The 24,063-nt window shown below is 36.4% G+C and overlaps 1 protein-coding gene across 47 annotated transcripts in view; it reads left to right on the forward strand.

The window, feature by feature from the left end:
• Positions 1–24,063, forward strand: part of TOPBP1 (DNA topoisomerase II binding protein 1) — a 72,380-nt gene that overhangs the window by 703 nt on the left and 47,614 nt on the right. For 12 of the 47 annotated variants that reach the window (XR_014076689.1, XR_014076688.1, XR_014076697.1 and 9 more), the window contains exons 2-10: positions 62–152; positions 2,104–2,238; positions 3,886–4,029; positions 7,315–7,496; positions 8,711–8,907; positions 11,444–11,623; positions 12,332–12,498; positions 16,785–16,948; positions 17,097–17,347. Coding sequence is in view for 25 of the 47 variants with exons in the window: in XM_081569786.1 (XP_081425912.1) it covers positions 62–152; positions 2,104–2,238; positions 3,886–4,029; positions 7,315–7,496; positions 8,711–8,907; positions 11,444–11,623; positions 12,332–12,498; positions 16,785–16,948; positions 17,097–17,347 (1,511 nt within the window). In the remaining 22 variants the exon portion in view is untranslated. Of the gene's footprint in view, positions 1–61; positions 153–2,103; positions 2,239–2,936; positions 3,102–3,885; positions 4,030–7,314; positions 7,497–8,710; positions 8,908–11,443; positions 11,624–12,331; positions 12,499–16,784; positions 16,949–17,096; positions 17,348–24,063 lie in introns of all 47 variants that reach the window. The other 35 variants (XR_014076701.1, XR_014076700.1, XR_014076703.1 and 32 more) reach the window with 8 other exon arrangements.

The following is a 24,063-nucleotide window of genomic DNA, read 5'->3' on the forward strand; positions in this document are numbered from 1 at the left end:
AACATTTAACTTTATAGGTAATGTGTTTTTGCTCTTGTTAATGGTTCCTTTGTTTTGACAGTTCAGAAATGTCCAAAAATGACAAAGAACCGTTTTTTGTGAAGTTTTTAAAGTCTTCAGACAATTCTGAATGTTTTTTTAAAGCGCTTGAGGTAAGACTACTTGACAATGTCTTGCTATGAATTCATTTTCTTGTTTCTAGTGTTTTTGACTTAGGCCTTTTATGTCCTAGTCATGGTTATTTTATTTTCATAATAGTTTTACTCTAGTCTACATTCGTAGATATCTACACTTTTGAATTGATATTAGTATATCATGTATTTTGGGGGGCTTGAAATCTTTAATGACATTTATATTGAAAGTGATGGGCCTACTATTCTTAGAAATAAAGTAGTTTTCTTTTGTCTACTAACCATAGACCTTTGTGTGTTGAAAAAACTTGAGGCAGTCCTATATTGGTTACACTTCAGTTTTTGTTTTTGTTGTTGTTAATTGTTAAAAGTATGTTTCATTATGTAGTTTCATGTGGGAGGAGGTAGGGGTAGTGTCTCCCCCAATAGCATCACCATGGCCTGAGAAATTGGACCCCAGCTCAGACTTACCAATTGGAATCTACTTTTTAACAAGATCTTAAGAAACACTTGTAGCAGGTTTTTCTTTAAAGTTCATTCATTCAGCAAATAATTACTATGTTCATCATCTGATAAGCACTGTTCAAATACTTGGGATACACAGTGATGAGATGATGAGAGCAGGCAAAGATCGGTACTTTCTCAGAGTTTACATTCTATTCTAGCTAGAGGAAATAAACTAATCAGATATATAAATGTGTAAACTATATAGTATGTTAAAGGTGCCAAGTGCTACGGGAGGAGAAATGCGAAACAAGTTAAAGCATTCCAGACAATGTTTGTTAAGGAAGAAGGGAAGTTTACAATTTATTTTAAATATAGTGTGATATTCTCTGTGGAGAAGTTGATATTTGCAAACACTTGAAGGAGGTGAGATAATGAGCCATGTGAATATGTGGGGAAGGTTTCAGTTTCAGGCAGAGGAAATAATCATACACAGGCCCTGGGAAGGTGCTTGCAGTGTCTGTCCTGCTTTATTGTGGCTGTAGTGTAGTGTGAACAGGAGATGTGGGATGAATGTTAAGACTTGCTTCAGCGAGTAAGAATAAAGAGGTCATGAGAGCCTTGTGGTCTCTTTTAAGGACTTTGGCTTATTCTTCTGGTGAGATGGAGAGCCACTAGGGGAGTTTAATCAGAAGAGTATTATGGTCTGACTTACTCATTCTAAAAGGATCACCCTAAGTATTTAATGAAAGGACTTCAAAATTTGTTAAGAAAATATTTGAGTGCTTATTGGGAGCCAGCATATGTTGCCAAACAAGATAGATCATGAAACTTTCATTCTTACAAGGGAGAGAGACAAAAACAGTGTATATGTATGTATATATAATATTATATATATTATATATGCTAGCATACATAATACTACATCTATGTTATTTTTCTTCATAAAATAGGGAAAGAATATTTTAGGAAAGTGTGATCAGGAAAAGCATCTCTGAGGAAGTGACATGTGAGCAGATGTGTTTGAAGTGAAATAAGTCAGGTGAAGTCATGGGGGAAGAGTATTCCACGTAGCGGAGGGAAAAAGCAAAACCTCTAAATGAGGTCATGCTTAGCTTGTTCTAGGTCTGGAAAGAAAGCAGGAGTGGCTAGAGAAGAGTGAGCAAAAGGGATTAGAGGAAGAAGTAAGCATGGGGAGACAGACAGGCAAGGGCCAGACTCTGTGGTCTTATATTTGTAAGAAATGAGGATTTTATTCTGAGTATGGTGGGAAGCTGCTGGAGGTTTTGAGCAGAGTGACTTGACCTGATTTGTATTGTTGAAAAGATTAGTAGCTGCTGTGTGGAAAATAGACTTAGGGCAAAGGATGAGAAGGAACCCCTTTGGAGACTCCTGCACAGGCCAAGTGAGAGATGATAGTTCCTTTTGATAGGAAGAAGGCTGGATTTGAGATGGATTGTGAAGATAGAGTTCATAGGACATAAATACAGGTGAATAATTTCATATGTGTTCTTATTTTTTCTTTCAGTCAATAAAAGAATTCCAATCAGAAGAATATCTTCAGATTATTACAGAAGAAGAGGCATTGAAAATAAACGAGAATGATAGATCACTGTATATCTGTGACCCCTTTAGCGGTGATGCCTTTGATCATCTCAAAAAGGTATGCTAACTTTTAGTGTGTTCTTTCCAGTAGTGTTTTTGGTTTGTTTTTGCTGCAGTGGACGTAAGTTCTTTACTGGTCATGATGTATTTTGTAAATTATGAATTGAGAGGAATCTTTTGGTTTTGAAAGACAAGAATAGTATTTTTAAAGGGTAATTATGTTCCAGTAGGCTTTGGTTGGGCTTCCCTGGTGGCTCAGACAGTGAAGAATCCACCTGCAGTGCGGGAGATCTGGGTTTGATCCCTAGGTTGGGAAGATCCCCTGGAGGAGGGCATGGCAACCCACTCCAGGATTCTTGCCTGGAGAATCCCCATGGACAGAGGAGCCTGGCGGGCTATGGTCCATGAGGTCGCAAAGAGTCAGACACGACTGAACGACTAAGCACAGCACAGAACAGACTTTGCTTAATATGTGATTTTTACATTTCAGGAAATTTAACCTCACTTAGTATAATTTAACCCTATAGTAATGAAGTATTTTATTGATGAAGTTCTAATGTACTTGAACTCAGTTTGATTGTAGAGTAAGAAAACACTTCCATGTTTACTTACTGTCTTTACTCTGTGCTGTTGAATTTTAGTACCTGTGCTTTGTATGGGGTATGAAAAATTATGTGCTAAAAGGAAGCATTTTGGGGATGAGCATTGCTAATTAATATACCATTGAGCCATCTTATTTCTTTTTGTTGATTCTAGAGTCTACTGACTCATTACTTTTTTTGGTGTCTGGACAAGAGAGAAGCATTGAAATAAAAGTAAACTGGCTATAATTCCATCCAAATTACAAAGAAGTGACTCTTGTTTGAAGGAGAAGAGAACATGGAAGAGTAGATAGATGCAGTACTATACATTATATGGAAGGTCTGTGCCCATGTTTGCCAAAAGCATTATTGGTCTTACCCTCCTTTTGGAAATAACACCGTGTGTCCTATAAAATCAATAACATTGAATACTCAGTTTTCTTATGACAGACCAAAAAGATAGAAATAAACATTTACCCTGTAGACATTTACATCAGTTATGCTTTGGTAACTTTGGCAACTGTAGGCTTTTTAGTCTGGTCTGGATGTGCTGATGTTGAGCACGATTGTTACTTTTCTCAGTTATCAATGAAAGTGATGCCTTAGGAGAAGTTTTGGTGGGCCTTTCTTGGAAAAACATTGAGTTGTGAACAGTGTTTAAAAACACGAATGTAGAAACTACCTAGGATTATGCGTTTTTGTAGCATAATAGGTATTTTAGAGGGGAATTATTTCGGTTCTTACACTTAACTGCCTCATTGGCTGGGTGCTTCATTTGAAAAGTAAAGGTAGATGTTTCCTAATTATTATGGCATAAGGCTATTACTCGTATACCCTATTGCTAAGATTGTGTTTGTTTCAGAGATTAACATTTTAATGGCAATTTTGAGTGAGTATAACTTATGGAACTTATTTCTTTTGATAGCCTGCATTGTTTGATTTGCTCGTGTGTTAATGTGTGGTATATCTGAGAAATTCTATAACATGTTTGTTTTTTTAACAATTTGGTGGGTTTTCTGCAGTGATCAACTTCTCTAAAGAATTGGTAAATACAGTGTTACAAAATATAATTTTCTAAAACTGGAAGTCTTTTCCTACTTCATAAACTTTCCTTGTTTTTGTAGCTTGGTTGCAGAATTGTTGGTCCTCAAGTGGTCATGTTTTGTATGCACCACCAGCGATGTGTCCCAAGAGCTGAACATCCAGTGTATAACATGGTTATGTCTGATGTAACCGTGTCTTGTACAAGCCTGGAAAAAGACAAAAGGGTAGGTGTTGCTGTGTTGAGTGGAATATCATAGTCAATATATGTTTGCACACTTAATTTTTCATTGTGTAGGGGATGTTTTGAAAGACCTTGCATTTGGTGTTTATGACATGTAACAGAGTCGAGATGACATTGTATATCTTTTTTAAAAAAATTTATTTATTTATTTTAATTGCAGGCTCATTACTTTACAGTATTGTAGTGGTTTTTGCCATGCATTGACATGAATCAGCCATGGATGTATCTGTGTTTCCCATCCTGAACCCCCCCCCCACCTCCCTCCCCATCCCATCCCTCAGGGTCATCCCAGTGCTCCGGCCCTGAGCACCCTGTCTCATGCATCAAACCTGGACTGGTGCTCTATTTCACATATGGTAATATACTATTTCAATGCTGTTCTCTCAAATCATCTCACCCTCACCTTCTCCCACAGAGTCCAAAAGTCTGTTCTTTACATCTGTGTCTCTTTTGCTGTCTTGCATATAGGGTCATCACTACCATCTTTCTAAATTCCGTATATATATGTTAATATACTGCGTTGGTGTTTTTCTTTCTGACTTACTTCACTCTGTATAATAGGCTCCAGTTTCATCCACTTCATTAGAACTGATTCAAATGCATTCTTTTTAATAGCTGAGTAATACTCCATAGTGTTTATGTACCACAGCTTTCTTATCCATTCATCTGCTGGTGGACATCTAGGTTGCTTCCATGTCCTGGATGTTGTAAACAGTACTGTGATGAACATTGGGGTACATATGTCTCTTTCAGTTCTGATTTCCTTGGTGTGTATGCCCAGCAGTGGGATTGCTGGGTCGTATGGCAGTTCTATTTCCAGTTTTTTAAGGAATCTCCACATTGTTCTCCATAGTGGCTGGCATTCCCACCAACAGTGTAATAGGGTTCCCTTTTCTCCACACCCTCTCCAGCATTTGTTGTTTGTAGACTTTTTTTATAGCAGCCATTCTGACTGGCGTGAGATGGTACCTCATTGTGGTTTTGATTTGCATTTCTCTGATAATGAGTGACGTTGAGCATCTTTTCATGTGTTTGTTAGCCATCTGTATGTCTTCTTTGGAGAAATGTCTGTTTAGTTCTTTGGCCTTTTTTTTGATTGGGTCGTTTATTTTTCTGGAATTGAGCTGCATGAGCTGCTTGTATATTTTTGAGATTAGTTCTTTGTCAGTTGCTTCGTTTGCTATTATTTTCTCCCATTCTGAAGGCTGTCTTTTCACCTTGCTTGTAGTTTCCTTTGTTGTGCAAAAGCTTTTAAGTTTAATTAGGTTCCATTTGTTTATTTTTGCTTTTATTTCCATTACTCTGGGAGGTGGGTCATAGAGGATCCTGCTGTGATTTATGTCAGAGAGTGTTTTGCCTATGTTTTCCTCTAGGAGTTTTATAGTTTCTGGTCTTACATTTAGATCTTTAATCCATTTTGAGTTTATTTTTGTGTATGGTGTTAGAAAGTGTTCTAGTTTCATTCTTTTACAAGTGGTTGACCAGTTTTCCCAGCACCACTTGTTAAAGAGATTGTCTTTTCTCCACCATATATTCTTGCCTCCTTTCTCAAAGATAAGGTGTCCATAGGTGTGTGGATTTATCTCTGGGCTTTCTATTTTGTTTCATTGATCTGTATTTCTGTCCTTGTGCCAGTACCATACTGTCTTGATGACTGTGGCTTTGTAGTATAGCCTGAAGTCAGGCAGGTTGATTCCTCCAGTTCCATTCTTCTTTCTCAAGATTGCTTTGGCTATTCGAGGTTTTTTATATTTTCATACAAATTTTGAAATTATTTGTTCTAGTTCTCTGAAAAATACGGTTGGTAGCTTGATAGGGATTGCATTGAATCTGTAGATTGCTTTGGGTAATACACTCATTTTCACTGTATTGATTCTTCCAATCCATGAACATGGTATATTTCTCCATCTATTTGTGTCCTCTTTGATCTCTTTCATCAGTGTTTTAGTTTTCTATATATAGGTCTTTTGTTTCTTTAGGTAGATTTATTCCTAAGTATTTTATTCTTTTTCATTGCGATGGTGAATGGAATTGTTTCCTTAATTTCTCTTTTTGTTTTCTCATTGTTAGTGTATAGGAATGCAAGGGATTTCAGTGTGTTAATTTTATATCTTGCAGCTTTACTGTATTCATTGATTAGCTCTAGTAATTTTCTGGTGGTGTCTTTAGGGTTTTCTATGTAGAGGATCATGTCATCTGCAAACAGTGAGAGTTTTACTTCTTTTTCCAATCTGGATTCCTTTTATTCCTTTTTCTGTTCTGATTGCTGTGACTAAAACTTCCAAAACTATGTTGAATAGTAGTGGTGAGAGTGGGCGCCCTTGTCTCGTTCCTGACTTTAGGGGAAATGCTGTCAGTTTTTCACCATTGAGGGTAATGTTTGTTGTGGGTTTACCATATATGGCTTTTATTATGTTGAGGTATGTTCCTTCTATGCTTGCTTTCTGGGGGGCTTTTAATATAAATGGGTTTTGAATTTTGTCAGAGGTTTTCTCTTCAAAATCGAATGCAGTGGACTCTTTTATTGTAAACTGGCTACTTAAAGTTTTTTGTTTTGATTTAAAAAGGAAACTCACTTTTTTCTCTGTATAATCAATGAGTTTGTCTTTAAGTCACCTTTTTCCACCATAGTTAATCTTTTTAAAAAGGATTCTGAGATTTACATATATTTTTTATATATTCTGTATGTAATTTGTGTATTTTTAAGTATGTGCATCAGTTCAGTTCAGTCGTTCAGTTGTGTCCTACTCTTTGTGACCCCATGGACTGCAGCACGCCAGGCCTCCCTGTCCATTACCAACTCCCAGAGTTTACCCAAACTCATGTCCATTGAGTCGGTGATTCCATCCAGCCATCTCTTCCTCCATCGTCCCCTTCTCCTCCTGCCTTCAATCTTTCCCAGCATCAAGGTCTTTTCAAATGAGTCAGCTCTTAGCATCATGTAGCCAAAGTATTGGAGTTTCAGCTTCAACATTGGTCCTTCATAGTATATTAAAATATATAGTGTTCACTGTAGAAGCAAGATAGTTAAATTCATGGAGTTGCAAAAGATAAACATAGGAAAATATTGTGCATAAAGGTAATTCTAAAATTTATACTTTATATTTATCTTCTAAAAAGTAACTTCATGAATTATTTAACTTGTAGTGATGAGAAATATTTGTGTGTTCAAGCTGACAACAACAAACAATGTTTATGGGACATTGTATTTAAAAATGGAAGAAATAGTGTTTGTTTCTGTATTAATAATTTTCTTTTGGGGCTACAGGAAGAAGTTCATAAATATGTACAAATGATGGGTGGACGCGTATACAGAGACCTTAACATATCAGTAACTCACCTTATTGCAGGAGAAGTTGGTAGCAAAAAATACTTAGTTGCTGCAAACCTAAAGAAACCTATTTTGCTTCCCTCTTGGATAAAAACACTTTGGGAGAAGTCACAGGAGAAGTAAGAGATATTTTAGATATTTTCTAAATTTTAATAAATGTTATCATTTTGGCCTATTATGGGTTTTCATAGGGGAGGTTTTATGGTATCCCTGATGGATTTGTATTTTGGGGACAAAAATTGGATCATTAGTCTTTTCTCCAATGAAAACAAAAGATAATCTACAAGTTCTTATTATCAAGTTGTTAAGTAGATTGGGCTATGGACTTAGCATTAACTACAAGATCAGAAATTCTTTGATAATAAAATTGTTTTCAGCAGTGAACAATGATAAAATAGTTGCGAGAATCTGTGTGGCAACTGTAGCTTTTATGTTGCATTAGCCTTCAATACCATGCCCTCATGTTAGGATGGAGAATAAATTTTAGCCGCTTTGGTATTTGTATTTCCTCCCAAAAGGGACATATGTAAGGTTGAATATAAACATATATAAGCCATTAATTGAGATGTAATTATTCAGTAAACGTTAATTGAGCCCATTTTATGTACCTGTTCTGAGCTAGGCATTAGATATAACTAGAGAGCAAAACAAGACAAGCATCGCTGGCCTCATAGAGCTTAGAGCCTATTTCAAAAGATAGAATTGAGTTTCCCTTAGAATTAGATTAACAACCAATATAGTATCTAGTTACCACTGTTTAAATTAAATAGACATTTTCCAGTCTTCCTTTCAGCGCCATCCAGCATATTCTAAACATGTCTCTTATGTTGGCATCCTCATTCCTAGCCTGTTTCATCAGCACATCTGCCTACCAGGGCAGCAGAATGATGATATTTTTGTTGGCATTCTGCCGAAAATCTTTGCTTATTATTTGTATAGTGTAATGGAAGAATTAAAAGTGTTTTTCTAGTAGGCAACCAAAGGACTGTTGAGTTTTTAGTTAGAAATTTGGACTTATAAGTTTGGGAAATGCGCTGCTTTGACCAGCATGGATTTATAGTTACTGAAATATATGTATTTTTTCACTTAAAACAGTTTTGAGACTCTGAAACATTAATTTTTTTAGAGACATGGTTTCAGCTAGATGAGCACTTAGTATAATTCTAAGTGTGCTTGTCAGTTTCCCTTAATATTGATTAAATTCCTAAAAAATGAGGAAAACATTAGTGTTATTTCTGTTGTTTGTCATTCTTCTGATAAAGTTTAAACTATCTGGTATCTTGATATCTTAATTTATGGGTTTTTTTTTGTGTGTGTGCTTCATTTTCCCCAGGAAAATAGCTAGATATACCGATATAAACATGGAAGACTTCAAGTGTCCTATTTTTCTTGGTTGCATAATCTGTGTGACTGGCTTATGTACCTTAGACAGGAGATCAGTTCAGCAGCTCACAGTAAAGCATGGAGGACAGTACACGGGACAGTTGAAAATGAATGAGTGTACACACCTCATTGTGCAAGAACCAAAAGGTAAAACTGTTTCCCAAATAGATGAATGCAATATTTTCTAGTATTTAACATTTTGAGATCATTCTAGAATACCTTTTACTTCTGATATTTCATAAACATGCACATTTCTTTTTTCTTGCAAAGATAGTTTTGTTTATAATCTGTAGAAAAATTACATGACTGGTCCAGGTCGTTGAATAAATATTAAAAAATAAGAATTTCCTGTGGTGTTTTATCTAAATTTAGTATCTGGTCTTTAAGTCCCCACACAGCCACCCAATACTTAAAAGATGAGCAATTTGGATGAATTTAACACGAAAGCTGATTTTTTTTATCTAATGGTAATTTTTAAAAAATAATTTTATATATTTATTTATTTTTGGCTCTCCTGGGTGTTTGTTGATGCACAGGCTTTTCTCTAGTTGCAGCAATTAAGGGCTGCTCTCTAGTTGGAGTGGCTTCTTTAGTTAACTGGCACGGGATTTAGGGTATGTGGGCTTTACTAGTTGCAGTTCCTGGGCTCTAGAGCACAGGCTCAATAGTTGTGGTTCACAGGTTTAGTTGCTTTACAGCATGTGGGATCTTCCTGGACTAGGGATTGAACTTGTGTCTCCTGCATTGGCAAGTAGATCCTTTACCAGAAGCCATCTGGGAAGCCCTCTAATAATAAATCTTAAAGGCTTGGCTTCATTTTTAATTGAATGAATTAACCTTACTGAGTATAAACTGCAGGTTTTAACTTGAAGATACACCTTGAAGAACTTGAAACTACTAAAGGAAAAGTATGTTACCAGGAAAAAGAGTTCCTTAAAATTGCAATTAATTTTGGCATTCTATAACCATTTTAACTATTCTGGAGAATATTTTTACCAGTTTTCTTAAAATATATAAAAATTGATGAGAACAGAGTCGTATTAACATTTTTATTGTCTCTTTTTACCTACACATAGACATCAGAGTTGTTTTTCTCTTCCTAGGTGTGATTGTGAACAACTTTAATGGCAAAAAAAAACTTTTTACATTTTATATTCAGTTCAGTTCAGTCGCTCAGTCGTGTCCGACTCTTTGCAACCCCATGAATTGCAGCACGCCAGGCCTCCCTGTCCATCACCAACTCCCGGAGTCCACCCAAACCCATGTCCATCGAGTCGGTGATGCCATCCAACCATCTCATCCTCTGTCGTTCCCTTCTCCTCCTGCCCCCAATCCTACTCAGCATTAGGGTCTTTTCCAATGAGTCAGCCCTTCGCATGAGGTGGCCAAAGTATTGGAGTTTCAGCTTCAACATCAGACCTTCCAATGAACACCCAGGATTGATCTCTTAGGATGGATTGATTGGATCTCCTTGCAGTCCAAGGGACTCGCAAGAGTCTTCTTCAACACCACGGTTCAAAAGCATCAATTCTTCGGCGCTCAGCTTTCTTCACCGTCCAACTCTCACATCCATACACGACCACTGGAAAAACCATAGCCTTGACTAGACGGACTTTTGTTGGCAAAGTAATGTCTCTGCTTTTAAATATGCTATCTAGGTTGGCCATAACCTTCCTTCTAAGGAGTAAGCGTCTTTTAATTTCATGGCTGCAATCACCATCAGCAGTGATTCTGGAGCCCAAAAAAATAAAGTCTGACACTGTTTCCACTGTTTCCCCATCTATTTCCCATGAAGTGATGGGACCAGATGCCATGATCTTAGTTTTCTGAACATTAAGCTTTAAGCCAACTTTTTCACTCTCCTCTTTCACCTTCATCAAGAGGCTCTTTAGTTCTTCTTCACTTTCTGCCATAAGGGTGGTGTCATCCGCATATCTGAGGTTATTGATATTTCTCCCGGCAATCTTGATTCCAGCTTGTGTTTCTTCCAGCCCATACGTATTTTGAAACTACTTTCCAAAATGTTTTATTGTATCATGTCACCTTTGTTTCCATCTAAGCTTATTCATCCTCGTATATCTCTATAAATTATAAATATACTGTTATCCCTTAACCCTTATTCCTTATAGTATGAAACTGAGGGTCAGAGTCTCCTGAGCAGTAAATGCTCTAGATAGAACAGCTTCTTCAGAATGTCAGAGCGATTTAAATACTTGTGTTAAGTAGGAATTAAAGTATATATATATATATATATATACATAAATATATATATCTATATATACACACAGTAATTAGTTTAAAAGTGAAAAGTGTAAAACCACTTAATTCTGTAAATTATCCACATGTTACAGACTAAGAAGCTGGTTTAAAGAATTTAAGTGATGGAAGCTATACTCAGAAATATTATTTCAGTTACCCCACTAATGGCTTCTGTCTCTGCAATTTTGTAAAAGATAAACCCCTTCACATAGCATGTGTATTTACACAACACACAGAAAATATAATTGGATAATAACCTAATATATTGCCTTTTAATACACTGTATAGAATACTGTTTAAGAGTAATTGCTGGTAATTTTAATTTTGTTTCAGGTGAATTTTTTTCATAAGCTTTCATATAAATATTTCTGCAAAGATAGATTTTAATGGCTTGCATTTCTCTCTTTTTTAATTGACATAATAGGTCAAAAATATGAATGTGCCAAGAGATGGAATGTACACTGTGTGACCACTCAGTGGTTTTTTGACAGTGTTGAGAAAGGTTTTTGTCAGGATGAATCCATATACAAGACAGAGCCTAGATCAGAAACAAAGAGTATGCCTGATACTTCAACTCCTACTGGCCAGATCAACACAATTAACAGTAAGTTTCTTTGGCATTAAACAGTCATTTTTAAGACAGTTTTCTGTGTTAAGGATTGATTTGTTAATAGGATCAATGAGATACAGTAGGGAATTCTCTTTTCTTGCTTTGTTTCCAGGTATAATTGTATAATAAAATAAATTAGTCCAGAATTTCTGCTATTTCTTTTTCTAATGAATACCTACTTTCTTTCATATCCTTATATAATACACAAGATGGTTAAAGAAATTAAGAATATTAATAAAGACTTAAGAGAATTAAGTTTTTAAAACTTGACTGGCATGTGGATATTAGTCCCATTTCTTTATTAGTTTGCTACAGTTGTTATAGATCATCTGTATTCATGTAAAATTTAAAAACCATTTCTGTTTTGGAAGTACCATATATACTTGTTGGCAATATAACAAATGTTACCAATTTTTTTTTGAATATAACCTTCCTGGACCTTGAAGTCAGCAACTTCAGATTTTTATTGGAAGCTAGTCACTATTAAGAGAATATATTAAGTATATTTTCATTAAAATGAACCTTTATTAGATTCATTTTCCCTTTTCATACTTGGCCCCCAAGATTTCAGTAAAACCATTTGAGTTTTACTTTAGAAATTGTTCATGGCTCTTTTGGAATAACAAAAGTTCATCTATAGGAAAATATGTAATCAGTGATTTTATTTCCATAAATTTATGCATCTTTGTTTTTAATATGTAGGTCGTACTCTTTCAGATGTCAGCCATATTTCTAACATCAATGCAAGCTGCATAAATGAATCAGTATGTAATTCAGTTAATAGCAAACTGGAACCTACAATTGAAAATCTGGAAAATTTGGATGTCAGTGCATTTCAGGCACCTGAAGATTTATTAGATGGTTGTCGGGTATGTCTTTATTATGTAATGCACTAAGTGATAATACACGTTGGTACTTGTAGCTTCACTCTGAAGACCCTTCAGAGTTGTGCTTGCTCCTTACCTACAGAAGCCCACCACTCAAGCTAAGCAAATGCACTCATTAGGCCATGTTTGTCTTTTAGCTATTAGGGTCTCTTTGCCTGGGATGTACCTTCATATGTCATCCATTAAAGTTCGTATCATTTTTCAAATCTTCTTTGAACCCTCCTAACTACCTTAATTTTCCCATGTACTGTGGGGGTTTTTTGGCTGCACTGGATCTTCATTGCTGTGCTCAGGCGTTCTCTAATTGCTTTGCGCAGGGGCTTTGCTTCACTGTAGTGCCTTCTCTCATTGCAGAGCCTGGGCTCTAGGAGCACAGGCTTCAGTAGTTGTAGCACATGGGCTCAGTGTTTGGGGTAAATAGAGTTAGTTACTCTGTGGCATGTGGATCTTTCTAGACCAGGGATCAAATCCCTGTCCCCTGCATTAGCAGTATGGATTCTTAACCACTGGACCACCAGGGAAGTCCCATCTACTGTATTTTGAGAGCATCTAGTTTCTGAACCACTTAATGGATTTATAATAAGTGAGACACTGTGCTAATTATTTCATATACATGTTAGTATGTCATATATAATCCCATTTAATTCCCACAAATAATTCTAAAATGGATATTATTGAGGCTGAAACTCAGAGGATTAAATTTCTTGTCCAGAATCTCACAGACAGTAAGTAACTAGCCATCTTCTCCAAAGCCTGTATTTCTAAAGATTAGGTGCACAGCTTTGTTTAATATCTCTTGGGCTATTTAATTTTTTAGTGTCTGAGTAACTGTCTAATAAGTGCCTTGGTGGGAACATCATATATATCTTTTAGAACTAAATAGTTAGTATATTTCTTGCTTGTAGAATGAATAGGCTATGCACTGATTCTCAAAGAGTAGCAAAGACTTAACTTTCTTATTTTATTCTTCAGGAAATTGGGCAAATTACCTTCCTTTCTATACTTTTAAAATTTAACAGTTTATTAACAGAATAGGAGGTGTCGTGTAATCTTTTATCTAGACACTACTAATTCTGGATGTGACTTAATTATTCCTGTAGGAAATGTGTAATTACTCATTTTTGTTAAAATGTAATCTAGTGATGGGATTCTTTAGTTTGGGATATAAATGCAGTTTGGAATAGATTAAGACATTTTTAGAAGATCCATTTTGTAAAATAGAGATGAAGAAGATACAATATAGTAATATTGATTAAATTGGTTTCAGTTCAGTCACTCAGTCATGTCCAACTCTGCGTCCCCATGGACTGCAGCACGCCAGGCCTCCCTGTCCATCCCCAACTCCTGGAGTTGACCCAAACTCATGTCCATTGAGTCGGTGATGCCATCCAACCTTCTCATCCTCTGTCATCCCCTTCTCCTCCTGCCTTCAATTTTTCCCAGCATCAGGATCTTTTCCGATGAGTCATTTCTTCGCATCAGGTGGCCAAAGTATTGGAGTTTCAGCTTCAGCATCAGTCCTTCCAATGAACACTCAGGACTGATCTCCTTTAGGATGGACTGGTTGGATCTCCTTGCAGTCCAAGGGACTCTCAAGAGTCTTCTCCAACACCACTGTTCAAAAGCATCAATTTTTTGGTGCTCAGCTTTCTTTATAGTTCAACTCTCACATCCATACAAACATCCATACATGACTACTGGAAAAACCATAGCCTTGACTAGACAGACTTTTGTTGGCAAAGTAATGTCGCTGCTTTTTAATATGCTGTCTAGGTTGGTCATAACTTTCCAAGGAGTAAACGTCTTTTAATTTCATGGCTGCAATCACCATCAGCAGTGATTTTGGAGCCCAAAAAAATAAAGTCAGCCACTATTTTCAGTGTTTCCCCATCTATTTGCCATGAAGTGGTGAGACTGGATCCCATGATCTTAGTTTTCTGAATGTTCAGCTTTAAGCCCACTTTTTCACTCTTTCACGTTCATCAAGAGGCTCTTTAGTTCTTCTCTTTCTGCCATAAGGGTAGTGTTATTTGCATGTCTGAGGTTATTGATATTTCTCCCAGCAATCTTGATTCCAGCTTGTGCTTCATCCAGCCCAGCATTTCTCATGATGTACTCTGCATATAAGTTAAATAAGCAGGGTGATAATATACAGCCTTGACGTACTCCTTTTCCTATTTGGAACCAGTCTGGTGTTCCATGTCCAGTTCCAACTGTTGCTTCCTGACCTGCGTACAGGTTTCTCAAGAGGCAGGTCAGGTGGTCTGGTATTCCCATCTCTCTCAGAATTTTCCACAGTTTATTGTGATCCACACAGTCAAAGGCTTTGGCATAGTCAATAAAGCAGAAATAGATGTTTTTCTGCAACTTGCTTGCTTTTTTGATGATCCAGCAGATGTTGGCAATTTGATCTCTGGTTCCTCTGCCTTTTCTAAAACCAGCTTGAACATCTGGAAGTTCACAGTTCACGTATTGCTGAAGCCTGGCTTGGAGAATTTTGAGCATTACTTTACTAGCGTGTGAGATGAGTGCAATTGTGCAGTAGTTTGAGCATTCTTTGTCATTGCCTTTCTTTGGGATTAGAATGAAAAACTAACCTTTTCTTGTCCTGTGGCCACTGCTGAGTTTTCCAAATTTTCAGGCATATTGAGTGCAGTGCTTTCACAGCATCATCTTTTAGAATTTGAAATAGCTCAACTGGAATTCCTTCAGCAACAGTCCTTCCAATGAATATTCAGAGTTGATTTCCCTTAGGATTGACTGATTTGATCTCCTTGCTGTCCATGGGACTCTCAAGAGTCTTCTCCAACACCACAGTTCAAAAGCATCAATTCTTCGGTGCTCTGCTTTCTTTAGTCCAACTCTCACATGTCACATGTGCACATATTGATAGTTAAAAATAAGTTACTGAATATGTTTCATCCTCAAAGCATTGTGCTTAGCTCTTTGACGTAATTGTTTTTGTTTAATCAACTATGAAAACTGTATTTCAGTATATAAGGAAGAAAATTGGTTTAAATAGTCTAAGTTGGACTTGCTTGGTAGTCCAATAATTAAGAATCTGCCTCCCAATGCAGAGGACACAGGTTTGATCCCTGGTCTGGGAAGAATTTTCAGTGGCTCAGCAGTAAAAAATCCAGCTGCAATGCAGGAGACAAGGATTTGATCCCTGGGTTGGGAAGATCGCCTAGAGTTGGAAATGGCAACCCACTCCAGTATTCTTGCCAGTAAAATCCCATAGACAGAGGAGCGAGCCTGGCAGACTACATACAGTCCATAGAGTCGAAAAGATTCGGACACAAACAGCATGCTCACACCCTGAGGATTCCCTTGCCATCAGGCAACTAAGCACATGTGTCACAGCTGCTGAGCCTGCACAGCCTGGAGCCTATTCCCTGCAAAAAGAAGCCACTGCATTGAGAAGCCTGGACATCCTCACTAGAGAGGAGCAGCCACCCGCCACAACTAGAGAAAGTACTCACATAGCAACAAAGACCTACACCACCAAAAAAAAGCCTAGTATGTCAAAGTGGTCGTGCGGTTAATCATCGGCAGCTGACCCAAATTTAAACCTAGAGTTTCTGAATTCACATATTTAACTCCAGTTTATTTCTGTAATTACTTTGAAATTTACAAGTAGTAAGACCAGTTTAAGAAGCTACCTACATTATGGAAATTGCTGTGCACTAATGTTCAGAAGATATTTGAATAATTCTGGTTTCTGTTTTATTTACAGCCTGAGTACTTATCATTAATGGGTAATAATGTTACGGGATTGTGAAGAAGTGATAAAATTTAAGAATTCTTTAGAAATCAAAGTTTCAGACTATACTTCTTAATGTATTTAAAATGTAAATATAAAGCTTGCCTTATTTACACACAGTGGGTTTAGATACACACTTTCAATAAATAGATTTCTATTGAGAGAAATGCTGCTGCTGCTGCTAAGTCGCTTCAGTCGTGTCCGACTCTGTGCGACCCCATAGACGGCAGCCCATCAGGCTCTGCTGTCCCTGGGATTCTCCAGGCAAGAATACTGGAGTGGGTTGCCATTTCCTTCTCCAGTGCATGAAAGGGAAAAATGAAAGTGAAGTCGCTCAGTCGTGTCCGACTCTTAGCAACCCCATGGACTGTAGCCTACCAGGCTCCTCCATCCATGGGATTTTCCAGGCAAGAGTACTGGAGTGGGGTGCCATTGCCTTCTCCGATTGAGAGAAATAGGCCATCTTAAATGTGTTATTCTAAAGCCAATTTTTTTTTCATTGCAGATCTATCTCTGTGGTTTTAATGGCAGAAAGCTAGATAAACTGAGAAGACTTATTAACAGTGGAGGTGGAATTCGTTTTAATCAGCTCAATGAAGATGTAACTCATGTTATTGTGGGAGATGATGATGATGAATTGAAGCAGTTTTGGGATAAATCAGCCCACAGGTTTTGTCAGTTTTTAATTCAAAGCAATTTCTACTCTGTAATGATTTTTTCTTAAAATTGCATATCTTGGCAGTTATGGAAACTGCATGGCACATGGGATAATGGTATTTATAGTTTAAACTAATATATAACTGTACTGTTTTTGTAGGCCTCATGTAGTGGGAGCAAAATGGTTGCTAGAGTGTTTTAGTAAAGGTTATATGCTTCATGAAGAGCCATATATCCATGTTAACTACCAGCCAGTGGAAATTGCAGTTTCAGATCAACCTGAAAGTAAAACAGCTCTTTTAAAAAGGAAGAACAGCAGCTTCTCTAAGAATGACTTTGCTCCTGAAGAAAAGCATGAGCAAGCTGATGAAGATCTACTCTCTCAATACCAGACTAATAACCCAACAGTAGGTAAGAAAGAGTGACCAGTGTTAACAGTCATTAAATATTTTGGTAGCAGAATACATACTTAGGTGATTTCTGCCAGGTTCTTTAGAATTTAGGTTATACTAACCTCTTTCTTCCCTTGAAGTTTTGTGTTACTTTTTTTTTTTTAAGCAGGCAAGGCTAAGAGATTCTAGACTTTCTGAGTCCCTCTTTTCTCTTCAGTTCACCTGTATCTCTTAGGTCTGGTTTTTAAATACAGACTTTCACTTGTTTGTGTGTTTGTAACATCCTGAGTTTGTTACAGGGTCAGTTCAGTTCACATTCTCAGTTATGTTCTACTCTTTGCAACCCCATGGACTGCAGCACGCCAGGCTTCCCTGTCCATCACCAACTCCTGGAGCTTGCTCACATGTCCATTGAGTTGGTGATGCCATCCAACCATCTCATCCTCTGTTGTCCCCTTCTCCTCCTGCCTTCAATCTTTCCCAGCATCAGGGTCTTTTCCAGTGAGTCAGTTCTTCGCATCAGGTGGCCAAAGGATTGGAGTTTCAGCATCAGTCCTTCCAATGAATATTCAAGACTGATTTCCTTTAGGATTGACTGGTTTGATCTCCTTTCAGTCCAAGGGACTCTCAAGAGTCTTCTCTAACGCCACAGTTCAAAAGCGACAGTTCTACAGCGCTCTTTTTATGGTCCAACTCTCACATCCATACATGACTACTGGAAAAACCGTAGCTTTGACTATACAGACCTTTGGTAATGTCTCTGCTTTTTTATATACTGTCTAGGTTGGTCATAGCTTTTCTTCCAAGGAGCAAGTGTCTTAATTTCATGGCTGCAGTCACCATCTACAGAGATTTTGGAGCCAAGAAAATAAAGTCTCTCACTGTTTCCATTGTTTCCCCATCTATTGGCCATGATGTGATGGGACCAGATGCCATGATCTTAGTTTTTTGAATGTTGAGTTTTAAGCCAGCTTTTTCACTCTCCTCTTTCACTTTCATCAAGAGGCTCTTTAGTTCCTCTTCACTTTCTGCCATAAGGGTGGTGTCATCTGCATATCTGAGGTTATTGGTATTTCTCCCAGCAGTCTTGATTCCAGCTTGTGCTTCATCCATTCCGGCAAGGTATTTGTTACAAGGTATTTTAACCTTATAACAAATGCCTCTTAGTTTGTAATTGTGGCTTTAATGAGTATAATGCTGCACTGTAGACTGCTGTCTCAGGATGTAGTCTTCTCAGTGTGCTAAACACAGTTGCCAGTGAAAAGTTGTGAACAGCATTTCTACTTTTTTAAAACTTTTTATTATAAAGTATTTAATACCTCCAAAAAGATGTAAAGAATAATTTAACAAATAATCATATACTACTTATCTGTTTAAAAACTATAGGATATTCTGCTTGGTCAAAATTCTCCTGTGAATCCCCCCTCATTTTCTTAGTAGTTTGTAATATATATATATATATATATATATATCTGTAAGTAATATACACACTGTTTTGTTTTGTGTGTATTTTAACTTACATAAATCATACATGATATGTACTCTTTGCTACCCTGCCCTAAACATGCAAGATACTCATCTCATCCTAGTAACTGGTTATGAATATATCACACTGGTATGTGAACATGCCATAGTTTATCTATTGCCCTTCCTGAGAAGATTTTTATTGTGGTTTTTAATTTTTTTTTCCTAATAACAAACAGTACTGCTGAAATTGTTCTTATGTGTGTCTCTGTGCACATGAGCAAGAATTTCTCTAGGGTGGGATGGCTGATTCCTGGGATAAGTATGTCTTCCACTTTCTTACATAAAGCGTATTGACTTCTGGAGTGTTTTAGTTTACCACTTTATACTAGAACAATAGTAAGGGTTCCTGTTGTTGCATATCCTTTCAACATTTAGTATTTCTCATAAGGCTTGAAATTCTTATTAATGATGGGTGTAGAGTGGGATCTCATTGTGGTTTTAATTTTATAACATTGCTAATAAGGTAGAGCATCTTTTTGAGTGTTGTTTGGCTATAATTTTTTTTTAACTTATTTATTTTTTATTGAAGGATAATTGCTTTACAGAATTTTGCTGTTTTCTGTTAAACCTCAACATGAATGAGCCATAGGTATACATATATCCCCTCCCTTTTGAACCTCCCTCCCATCTCCTTCCCCATCCCACCCCTCTAGGTTGATACAGAGCCCTTGTTTGAGTTTCTTGTAAAGTAGGTTTTTTAATCTGTTATTTTGTGGTTTGTGCTTTTCTGTTTTATGTAAGTTTTCCTATCTGAAGGTCATAAAGTTGTATTTTAAAAGTCTTATTAAAGTTTTGCTCTTTCACATTTCGTCTTCAGACCACATGGAGTTGATTTTTGCATTTGATAAGAAGCATTCAAATTATCCTTTCTCTACTAATTTGCCCTGATGCCCCTGTCATTTATTAAGGGTCTGTTAAGTGGGGAATCTGTGTTTAGGCTTTTTATTCTGTTCCATTGAGATACTTCACTGATAAACCATCTTATTTTAATAGACTTTGTAATATGTTTTGATATCTGAAATGTCAAGGCTCTCCAGTTTTCTTTACAAAAGTTTCTAACCTATTCTAGGACTTTTGCTTCTATATAAATTTTTAAAATTAATTTGTCAGTTTGAATAAATCTGTATGGGAATTTGGTTGGGATTGTATTGAATGTATTATTTGGAGCAGGATTGACATCTTTACAATGAAAAGATCTTCCTATCCATGAATATAGAATATCAGCATACAGTTTATGTTTTTCAATAAAGTATAACTGGAGTCATAAGATACTAGACATGCTATGTTACAATTATCCCTAATTTTTTGTGTTTTGTGTCTGTTCATTTGATATGTTAATTCTTAAAATTATATTTTAGTGGTATATAAGAATAAAACATTCTGAATAAGAACATTTTGGTTATTGAGTTTTTAAAAATTGTGGTTAAATATGCCTGACATAAAATTGACCATTTTAGCCATCCTTAGATATACAGTTTAGTGGTATTAATTATATTCACATAGTTTTGCCACCATCATTACCATCCATGCCAGAACTTTATCTTCCCAAACTGAAACTTTATAGGCCTTAAACAGTAACTCTATATTTATCCTTCAGCCTGTTTCCTGGCAACCACCATTCTGTTTCTGTCTCGATGAATTTGACTATTCTAGGTAGCTGGTATACATGGACTCAAGACAGTACCTTTTGTGTCTGGCTTATTTCACTTAACATTATGTCCTCAAGGCCATGTTTTAGCATGTGTCAGAATATCATTCCTTATTAAAGGTGAATAATACTCCATCGTGTGTTGGAATTGTCTGTTCCATTTTCTGTTGATGGACACTTGAGTTGTCTCTACCTTTGGCTGTTGTAAATTTTGGTGCTATGAACATTGGTGTACAGACATCTGTTCAAGTCCCTGCTTTCAGTTCTTCTAGATATAGTCTCAGAAGTGGAATTGATAAGTCATATGGTAATTCTGTGTTTAACTTGTTGGGAAACCACCTTGCTGTTTTCCACAGTGCTGAACTACTTTACATCCTCACCAGCTGTGCACAAAGGTTCCAGTTTCTCTACATCCTTAGAACATATTGTATTTCCTTTTTTTTTTCATAATAAAAGTCATCCTAACGGATTTGAACTGATATCTCACTGGTGGTTTTGATTTTCGTTTCCCTGATTAGTGATGTTGTGCATCATTTCCTGCTTTTATTGGCCATCTATATATCTTCTTTGGAGAAATGTTTATTCAATCGGGTTGACTTTTTTTGTTCCTGAGTAGTAGGAGTTCTTTATATGTTCTGAATATTGATCTCTTATCAGTTATTTGATTTGTATATATTTTCCCCCTTCTTTGAGTAGCCTTTTCACATTGTGTTCTTTGGTAGATGAAAGTTTTAATTGTGATGAAGTCCAATTTATCTGTTTTTCTCATTGCCTGTGTTTTGGGTGTCATAATTAAGAAATCATTACCAAAGCTAGTCATGAAACTTTCTCATACGTTTTCTTATAAAAGTGTTTTTTTTATTCTTCTTAAAGCTTTGATCTGGGTATTACATACTTTTCCTCTGCTCATTGGAATTATCATATGGTTTTTCCTTCTTGGTGTGATAAATTGTATTAGTAGATTTTATATTGTCAAATCAAGTTTAAATTTTTCTGGATGTGATATATTCATCTTTTTTACACATTACTATATTTAGTTTGCTAATATTTGATTTAGGCTTTTATCTACTCAGTGTGTTACTGGCCTATACTTTTCCTTTTTCTGTTATCTTTGTTGGATTTTGTTATTAATTGATAAAATGGATTGGGGGGTTATTCTTTTTTAAAAAATCTCAGAGTTTGTGGTAGATTGGGGGGTTATTTTTTCCTTTTTTTTAAATCTCAGAGTTAAAGTAACATTGGGTTTCCCTATCCTTGAATGTGTGATGAAACTCATCTGTCTGTTTGGGCCTAGTGTTTCTTTGTAGGGAAACTTTATAGCACAAACTCACTTAGTGGATATAAGACTTCAATTCTGTTTTTTTTTAATCAATTTTTGTAAGCTGTGGTTTCTAGGAAGCTTAATGGCTAGTTTTATTAGTCTTTTTAGCAAACTAACTTTTGATTCATAAATTTATTCATTTTTTTCTTCTGATTTCTTGAGTTGCACGATTTGCTTTCCTTTTTTTGGTAGTCTTTTTATCTAAGTATGTCAATAGATATCTCTGAAAGTACTCACTCAACTAGTTGTACCTCAAAAGGTATTTTTAAAAAATTTATTTTATATTTTGATCGCACTGGGTCTTTGTTGCTGCACACAGGCTCTCTCTGGTTTTGGAGAGCAAGGGCTACTCTAGTTGCGGTGCACAGGCTTCTCGTTGCGGTGCATGGGCTTCTCCTTACAGTGACTTCTCCTGGGGAGCACAGGCTCTAGAGCACTTGGGTTCTAGTAGTTGTGGCACGGGCTCAGTAGTTGTGGCACATGGACTTTAGTTGCTCACAGCATGTGGAATCTTCCCAGACCGGGAATTAGACCCATGTCCCCTGCTTTGGCAGGCGGATTCTTATCTACTTTACCACCAGGGAAGTCCCAAAAGATCTTTTATGTAGCATTTGTGTAATTTGTTATTGTTGTTACTCACTCACAAAGTCCTGTCTGACTCTTTGCCTCCCCATGGACTGCAGCACTCCAGGCTTTCCTGTCATTCACTGTCTCCTGGAGTTTGCTCAAGCTTGTATCCATTAAGTCAGTGATGGTATCTAGCCATCTCATCCTCTGCTGCGCCTTTCTCTTTTTGCCCTCAATTTTTCTCAGCTTCAGGGTCTTTTAATGAATCTGTTCTTCGCATCAGGTCACCAAAGTAATTCTGTTCTAAATATTTTCTAATTTTATCATATCTTTGGTCTGTGAGGTGTTTAGGAAGTGGTTTTTGTAAATGTTCTTCTGTGCCTCAGAAAAATGTTTTCTATGATTATTTGGAAATTTCTATACATTTATATGATAAAATCAAGTTTTGTCAGTTCTATCTATGCATTAATGAAATAGATGTTAAACTCCTCTATTGTAATGGTGACTGTCACTTTTTCCATGTAGTTCTGTCACATTCAGTTCTTTTGTGTGTATTTTGAAGCTTTATTACATGGTGATCCTCATTTTCCTAATTTTTCTTTTACTTAAAATCTGTTTTATCTGATATTAAAACACCTATGCCTGCTTCATGTAGGTATTTTTTTAGTATGACTTTCTTTTAATTGAAAATTGTTTGATTTACATTTATTGTCATTTGTGATATATTTTGATTATTTTCTACCCTCTTGTTCTGTGCTATTTATCCCCTTTTTCTATGCCTCCTTGTTTTTCATTTGTTTGTTTTTTAACATTTTTGTCTTTTGGATGGGTTGAGCTTGCCTTTTCCTTCCCCAGATCATACTCCCAACTCTGCATCTTTCCCTCTACTGATTTGGAAGCTTATATATACTATTTTGTGTTTTCAGTGATAACCCTTGAAAATCTAATGTACATCATAGCTTAAAATTTTAAATTAATCAGAATTTTTGTCTTTCTTATGAATAATATAAGAACCTTATAATATTTACCTTCAGCATCACTACCAACCATACCCTCTACACATGCACTCATTAATATATTCAGCTTATGTGATTTTACCAGCATATTTAGCTATTTCTTTGCTCCTGATTCCTTATTGCATCTGATCTCTCTCCTTTGGAATAATTTTCTTTTTTCTTAAGATATATCCTTTGGAAATTTCTTCAGTTTCTGTTAATGTCTTTATTTTGACCTTATCCTTAAAAGACAATTCTAAACAGTTAATTTGTCAAAGCTCTTGGGAGATATTTTTTTCTTTGTCATCTATTTCCATGACTCTCAGCTTACTTGTCATCCTTTGTAGGAAATCTTTCTCTGGTGGTGCTAATGGTTAAGAATCCACCTGCCAGTGCAGGAGACACAAGAGATGTGGGTTTGATCCCTGAGTTGGGAAAATCCCCTGAAGTAGAAAATGGCAACCTGCTCCAATGTTTATGCCTGGAAAATTCCATGGGCAGAGGACCTTGGCAGGCTGCAGTCCATGGAGTCTCAAAAGAGTTGGACACAGCTTAGTGGCTAAACAGCAGCAGCGTCTTTTTTCTCTATTTTTAATACCTTTTCATCTATTACGTCTTTGAATATTGCTTTCCTTCATTCTCTGTATTCTGTACCTCTCCTTTAGCTCTGTGACCTT

Source organism: Giraffa tippelskirchi, chromosome 2, assembly GCF_054371585.1.
Source record: "Giraffa tippelskirchi isolate mGirTip1 chromosome 2, T2T-mGirTip1v1.2.pri, whole genome shotgun sequence".
NCBI lineage: Eukaryota > Metazoa > Chordata > Mammalia > Artiodactyla > Giraffidae > Giraffa > Giraffa tippelskirchi.